Source organism: Rhinolophus sinicus, chromosome 7 (genome assembly GCF_057876585.1).
Source record: "Rhinolophus sinicus isolate RSI-liver-muscle chromosome 7, RSI-T2T, whole genome shotgun sequence".
NCBI lineage: Eukaryota > Metazoa > Chordata > Mammalia > Chiroptera > Rhinolophidae > Rhinolophus > Rhinolophus sinicus.
In genome coordinates, this window is record NC_142507.1 from 55,914,896 (window position 1) to 55,922,870 (window position 7,975).

The 7,975-nt window shown below is 42.6% G+C and overlaps 1 protein-coding gene across 6 annotated transcripts in view; it reads right to left on the bottom strand.

The window, feature by feature from the left end:
• The window catches only part of FCRL5 (Fc receptor like 5), a 42,890-nt gene that overhangs the window by 29,691 nt on the left and 5,224 nt on the right, over positions 1–7,975 (bottom strand). For 2 of the 6 annotated variants that reach the window (XM_088799702.1, XM_088799701.1), the window contains exon 1: positions 7,624–7,847. In XM_088799702.1, the coding sequence (XP_088655828.1) occupies positions 7,624–7,654 (31 nt within the window). In that variant the 5' untranslated portion in view covers positions 7,655–7,847. The other 4 variants (XM_074318521.2, XM_074318520.2, XM_088799703.1 and 1 more) reach the window with 4 other exon arrangements.

The window sequence follows — 7,975 nt, forward strand, 5'->3', positions numbered from 1 at the left end:
TGCTTCTGCCAGCAAGAGGTTGATTGGTGCAGGAATCAGAAACATGAAACAAAGTACTATAATTATAATACAGGGAGTAAGTGACATAATGACACACACCGGGTTACACTGAGGGCAGAAGTCTACCCATCACAGTGCACAGGGGATGCGTGTGTAAGTGTGTGGTGAAGAGGGTGGGTGGGTCATGAGAGGCACCTGAAGGAAGTTACACTTGAGAAAAGTGTGTGAGACCGTAGGAGTCGGCCAAGCAGAGGGGTGTGTCTGTGGGTGGTAGGAGACACTGGGGGAGGGTAATCAAGGCAGAAAGGGCACAGGAGTGAAGCAATTTCAAGGTGTTCAGGAGCCAAGGGGGTTCTGAAAGGCAGGCAGTGGTGGGGGAAATAAGGTGAGAGTGGCATGCAGGGCCCAAGTCCCAGTAAGTAGCTCAGATTTTATTAATATTATAAATGCAATGTGAAGCCATGGAAAAGTTTCAAGTAGGAGAGTGACAAGGTTAGAATTTGGAACACGCATGGAGCTGTCTGGCAGCCGGCAGACATCAGTGAGACCAGATGTGAGTGGAGAGACTGGTTAGAAGGCAGAGACTTCCAGTCAAGACGGCAGAGTAGGCAAATGCTGTGCTCGTCTCCTCCCACGACCACATCAAAATTACAACTAAACTATAGAACCGGCACCCTTGAGAACCACCTGAAGACGAGCTGAGCAGAACTCCTGTAACTAAGGGTATAAAGAAGAAGCCACACTGAGGCGAGTAGGAGGGGCGGAGATGTGAAATAGGCCGGCCCCACACCCATGTGTGGTGGTTAAGAATTGGGAAGGATATGTAAAAAAATAGAATTACAAGAAGAAGAAGAAGAAGAAGAAGAAGAAGAAGAAGAAGAAGAAGAAGAAAGAGGAGGAGGAGTATTGGGAGAATTATCTTGGCTGTGGAGGTCCCCCCGGAGGAGGGAGGGGTCCCAGCCCCACACCGGGTTCCCCACCCAGAGCGCCAGCGCCAGGAAGAGGAGTCCCCTCAACATCAGGCTGTGAGAACCAGCAGGGACTCAGTCCGGGTGAGACAGGGCTGCTGTAGACCCGGGCATCCTCCTAAAGGGCCCGAGTACAGACTCACTTGCCCACAAACACTCGCCCAGAGCTCCAGAGAAGGGACAGCAGCTCAAAAAGCACCAGGGACATATGGGGAGGAGCTGAATTGCCTGACCTCAGAGTGAGGGCTGTAGGGGCAGCTCTTTCCTGGATAAAGTGCAGGTGCCATTGTCACTTTGTTGAGCCCACCCCCACCCAGCCTGCAGGCACAAGTGGGCACCAGGGCTGAGTCTCCATTAACCAGCTAACACTACTCAAACACCCTGGTGATTCTGAGACACTGCCCTACCCAACTCACACACCAGTCCGAACCTCTTTCAGTAGCTGTTCCTCACAAGTGGAAAGCCTCAGCCTGCACTGTAGACTTTCCTAAAATCTCTCAAATGTCCACAAACCCCAAACAAGCAGCATCTGGCCCTCTTGCTAAGCGACCCCAAGCCCAGCACCAGGACAGCCTGCTTCGGGTCTCAGCATAGCCTTTCCCAGAAGCCTCCAAGCCCAGCACAGGAAGCTACCAACCACAGATCACTTTGTAGCGCCTACCAGGTAACCACGGGCCAGACATAGGCAGTGGCTGACCTGGGCCTGCACCAGAGCCCCTCCCAAGAGGCCCCAGAACCAACACACCCTGTGGCCAGCTTCAGACCACACCAGAGCACTACCCAATTTGCTCCACAAATAACATACCCAAAGGGTGGACTGGGCAGGCACCAGAGCCCCACCAAAGAGAATCCCGCTCTGGAGGGTCACCCCCTGCATAACAGCTCCTCCACTGTAGTCACAGCCAGTCAGCCGGAGGGTCAATCCTTCCCACTGATGTGCCAACAGCAATTGAGGCTCAACTATGACAGGAGGACACACAGAACCCACAAAAAGGACACACTTGGAGTATTTGGCTCAGGCGATCAGGGAGATTACCCCACTGGGCCCCACAGGACACTTACCACCTAAGGCCACCTGCCAAGACTGGGAGACATAACAGATCACCTAATATATAGAAACAAATACAGGGAGGCAGCCAAATACAGGGAGGAGATAAAAAAACATGTCCCAAATGAAAGAATAAGACAAAACTCCAGAAAAAGGACAAACAAAGACAAGCGATCTACCAGATACAGAGTTCAAAACACTGCTGGTAAAGATGCTCAATGAACTAAGGATAAGAATAGACAAACTCAGTGAGAACTCACACAAAGAAATAGAAACCATAAAAAAGAACCAGTCAGAAATGAAGAATGCACTGGAAGGAATCAACAGTAGATTAGATGAAAGCAGACAATCGAATCAGTGATTTGGAAGAAAAGTAGCAGAAAACACAATCAGAACAGCAAAAAGAAAAAAGAATTTAAAAAATTTGAGGATAGTTTAAAGGGGTCTCTGGGACAATAGCAAGAGTACCAACATTTGCATCACAGGGGAACTAGAAGGAGGAGAGTGCGAGCAAAGGATTGAAAACCTCGTTGAAGAAATAATGACAGAAAACTTCCCTCACCTGGTAAAGAAAATACACATACAAGCCCAGGAAGTGCAGAGAGCCCAAACAAGATGAACCCAAAGAAGTCCACAGTAAGGCATCATAATTAAATTGCCAAAGGTTAAAGGCAAAGAGAGAATCTTAAAAGCAGCAAGAGAAAAGCAGTTAGTTCCCTTATAAGAGAGCTCCCATAAGACTGTCAGCTGATTTCTCAACAGAAACTTTGTGGGCCAGAGAGAAGGGCATGAAATGTTCAAAGTGATGAAAAGCAAGGACATACAATCAAAATTACTCTATCCAGTGAGGCTAACATTTAGAATCAAAGGACAGATAAAGATCTTCCCAGACAAGAAAAAGGTGAAGGAATTCATAATCACCAAACCAGTATTACAAGAAATGTCAAAGAGACTTCTTCAAGAAGAAGGAGAAAAAAAGAAAAAAAAGATTAAAACTATGAATAAGAAAAAGTCACTAACTACATATCTATCAACAATTGCTTTCAATGTAAATGGATTAAATGCTCCAGTCAAAAGATATAGGGTGGCTTAACAGAGAATAAAATAAAACCCTTACATATGTTGCCTACAAGAGACTCACTTCAGGTCAAAAAACACACTCCAAGACTGAAAGCTAACGGATGGAAGAAATTACTTCATGCAAATGGAAACAATAAAAAAGCTGGAGTAGCAAAACTTACATCACACAAAACAGACTTTAAAACAAAGGCTGTCACAATACACAAAGAAGGACATTACATAATGATAAAGGGATCAATGCAACAAGAAGATATAACTCTGTAAACATTTACACACCCAACGTAGGAGCACCTAAATATATAAAGCAAATGTTGATGACATAAAAGGAGAGATCGACAATCGTACAGTAATAGTAGGGGACATTAATAACCTATTGACATCAATGGATATATTTCCCAGACAGAAAATCATCAAGGAAACAGCATATGTGAACAACACTACAGACCAAACAGTCTATACGTCTAATGTGTCCACCTAACAAACATGCAGCAACACTACCCTATCATAGCCGAACACACATTCTTCTCAACTGAACACGAAACATTCTCCAGGATGGATTATATGTTAGGTCACAAAACAAGTCTTAATAAATTTAAAAAGATAGACATAATATCAAATATATTTTCCAACTATAATCGTATGAAACTAGAAATCCATAACTGGGTGAAAACTGGAAAATTCACAAATAAATGGAAATTACATAACATACCCCTGAGCAACCAATGGGTCAAAGAAGAACTCAAAAGGGAAATCAGAAAATATCTTGAGAGAAATGAAAATGGAAACACAACATACTAAAACTTACAGGATAGAGTAAGAACAGTTCTGAGAAGGAAACTAATAATGATAAATGCCCATGTTTAAAAAAAGAAAGAAAGAAAGAAAGCTCTCAAATAAACAGCCTAACTTTACATCTCAAGGGATTAAAAAAAGAAACGCAAAGTTAGCAGAGAGAAACAATAAAGACGATAGCAGAAAAATATAAATAGAGAATAAAAAAACAATAAAAAAGATCAACAAAACTAAGATCTGTTTTTTTGAAAGACAAACAAAATTGCAAACCTTTAGCTAAACTAAGAAACAGAGACGACTCATCTAAAATGAGAAACGAAAGAGGAGACATTACAGCTGATACCACAGAACTATAAACGATCGAAGAGACTACTATGAACATTATACACCAACAAATTGGAAAACTTAGAAGAAATTGATAAGTTCTAGAAATATACAACCTACCAAGACTGAATAATGAATAGAAAATCTGAACAGACCAATAACTAGTAAGGAGGTTGAATCGTTAATCAAAAACCCTCTAACAAAGAAAAGCTGAGGACCAGATGACTTCATTGGTAAATCCTACCAACGTTTAAAGAACAATTAACTCCAACCCTTCTCAACGTCTTCCAAAAAATGAAGATGAGGGCACACTTCTAACTCACTTTGCACGGTCAGCATTACCCTGGTACCAAAACCAAGCAAGTACTGTATAAGAAAACAGAATTACAGGCCAATATCCCTGGTGAGCATAGATGCAAAAATCCTCAACAAAGTACGAGCCAACTAAATTCAACAGTATATTAAAAAGATCATACACCCTGTTCAAGTGGGACTTATCCCTGGGATAAAAGGATGACCTAACGTAAGCAAGTCATTAAATGCGATAAACTGCATCAACAGAACGCAAGGTGAAAATCTTGTAATCATCTCAATAGATGCATTAAAGCATTTGACAAAATTCAACACTTTCACAATAAATGTTCTGGTCAAACTAGATACAGAAGGAAATTATCTCAACAAAGTAAAGCTGTATATGATAAGCCCCTAGCTAACATCATACTCAATGATGAGAAAAAAAAGCTGAAAGCTTTTCCTCTAAGATCAGGAAAAAGGCAAGGAGTTTCACTCTAGCAACTTCTACTCAACTGTGAGTCCTAGCCAGAGTAATAAAGAAAGAAAAAGAAAGGAAGGAAGGAAGGAAGGAAGGAAGGAAGGAAGGAAAGAAAAGACATCCAAAGCAGAATGGAAGAAGTAAAATTATTTCTGTTTGCAGATTATGTGATCTTGTATAAAAGAAAATCCTAAAGATTCCACCAAAAAAACTGTTAGAACTACTAAGTGAATTCAGTAGAGTTGCAGGATACAAAAATCAATGTACAAAAATTAGTTGCATTTCTGTACACTAACCATGAACTATTTGGAAAAGAAATTAAGAAAACAATCCCACGTACAACAGCATCAAAAAGAATAAAATACTTAGAAATACATTTACTGTAGGAATCGAACGGTCTCTAAACTGAAAAATCTGAAGCATTGTTGAAAGGAGTTGAAGACACAAATAAATAGAAAGCTATTCCGAGTTCATGGTTTGGAAGAATTAATATTGTTAAAGTGTTCATATTACACAAAATGGTCTACAGAACCAATGTAAACTTTATTAATGCCAATGGCGTTTTTCACAGAAACAGGAAGAAGCAATCCTAAAATTCAAATAGAGCCGCAAAAGACCCTGAAAAGCATTCTTAAGCAAGAACAAAACTGGAGACATCATACTGCCTGAGTTCAAAGCCCAAGTCATCAGGAGGATGGTACCGGCCTAAAAACAGAGGCAGGGACCGAGGGGATAGAATGGGCAACCTAGAGATAAATCCATACATTTACAGTCGACCTACCTTCATTCAACAAGGGTGCCAAGAACACACAATGGGGAAAGGATAGTCTCCTTCGTAAATGGTCTTGGGGAAGCTGAATATTCACATGAAGAAAAATAAAATTGGACCCTTATATGACACCACGTACAAAAATCAACTCAAAAGGGATTGATAACTTAAATGTAAAACCTGCAACTGTAAAACTACTAGAAGAAAACACAGGGAAGCTTGTTGGCATTGGTCTAGGACACATGTTTTTGGATACGATCCCCAAAGCACAGGCAACAAAAACAAACATAAACGAATGGTACTGAATCTGAACAAAAAGCTTCTGCACAGCAAAGGAAACAGTCAGCAGTTTGAAGAAGGAACCTACGAAATGGGAGAAAATATTTGCAAACCACATATACGAGAAGGCGTTAGTATCTAAAATCTATAAGGAACTCTAACAAGTCAACAGCAAGAAAACAACCAACCTGATTAAAACAACAGGTAAGGACAGAAATAGATATCCTCAATAGAAAACACACAGATGGCCAACAGGTACATGAAAAGGTGCTCAACAGTCGCTAAACACCAGGGAAATGCAAATGCAAACCACAGTGAGATGCCACCTCATACCTGTCAGAATGGCTGTTATCAAAAAGACAAAAGATAGCAAGAGTGGGTGAGGATGTGGAGAAAGGGAACTCTGAGCACTGCTGGTGGGGATGTAAATGACACAGCAATGGTGGAAAACAGGATGGAGGTTCCTCAAACAATTAACAATAAAACTACCATATGAGTCAGCAATTCCCTTTCTGGGTACAGATCCCAATGAAATGAAATCAGCATCCTGAGGAGACCCCATGTGTGTCGCAGCGCTATTCACAATAGCCAGGAGGGGGACATCCCAAGTGCCTGTCAACCGATGAATGGATAATGGAGATGTGGTGTCACGATGCAGGAGCGTTACTCAGGCATGAGAAAGGACATCCTGACATTGGGACAACAGGATAAATCTGGAGGACACTACACTTAGGGAAAAGGGCCTGACACAGAAAAACAAATACTGCTGGTCTCGCTTATCCGGGAAATCTAAAACGCTGGACTCACAGGAGCAGAGATGAATGGTGTTCGCCAGGGGTGGGGGGTGAGGGAACTGGGAGAAGTTGGTAAAAGAAAAGAAACTTCCAGTGATAAAACGAGTAAGTCCTGGGGAGCTAACGCACAGCGTGGTGGCCATAGTTAAATAATAATGGACACTTGAAATCCACACACACACACACACACACACACACACACACACGGTAATTGTGCGAAGGGAGAGAAATGTTACTTAGCTTGATTGTGGCAATTATTTCACAATATACGTACATGACGACATCATCTTGTACACCTTAAATGCATACATTTTTGTTGTTAATTATACTTCAGTGAACCTGGGGAAGGGGAGAGAATTCCGTGTGCCTTCGGCTTTTCTCCCCTTGGGTCCCGCCTCTCCCCCCATGTCCTTCATCACCAGTCACTGCTGTGCAGGACGCATCTCGCATGTTGGAAGCTGTCATGGCTTGTCACCCATGGAATAAACACATCTCCTTTGCAGGGAGAAAAGCGCAGTCTTCCACGAAACAACAGTACAAACCAGCACACACAGTACATTTTCTGGATTTCATGAAGTATTATTTGTTGTAGAAAGAAATGAATAAACCCTAACTGCTGTGCTCACTGGGGTTCCCATCTCTGTCAGGCTGAAGGTTTAATCCAGCTCTGACCCCTCCTTCAGCCAGGCAGGATGAGGGTGTCTGAGCAGTGCCCAAGAAAGGGCCGGGTCCACCGTGGAGAGCCGGGAGTCTTCACCACCCCTCTCCCGGGGCCTGCGTTCAGTCCCTCTACTCACCCAGGGCCAGCAGTGACACCCACAGCAGCATGGAGAGCGGGCCTGTCCAGGGCGGAGACCACACGAAAGGTTTTCTCTAGGATAACAGGTTGGGTTTTGCTCTCGCAGCGGTTCACTGCCACCCCAGCTCCAAGGAGCACATCTGAGAAATTACTTTTCAAAGTGCAGGATGCATTAGTGAATTAGAAAAAGGGAAGTGGAAACACACATTTTTATCTACTAATCAAAGTTTCCTACCCTATGACCAAAGTGAGAACACAAATGTTAGCGTTTTTAAAAAGCATGTCCACTTGACTGTACATTTCTATTGCTGGGAAACTCCCTTAAGGAAAGTATGTAAAGATTGCTCTCA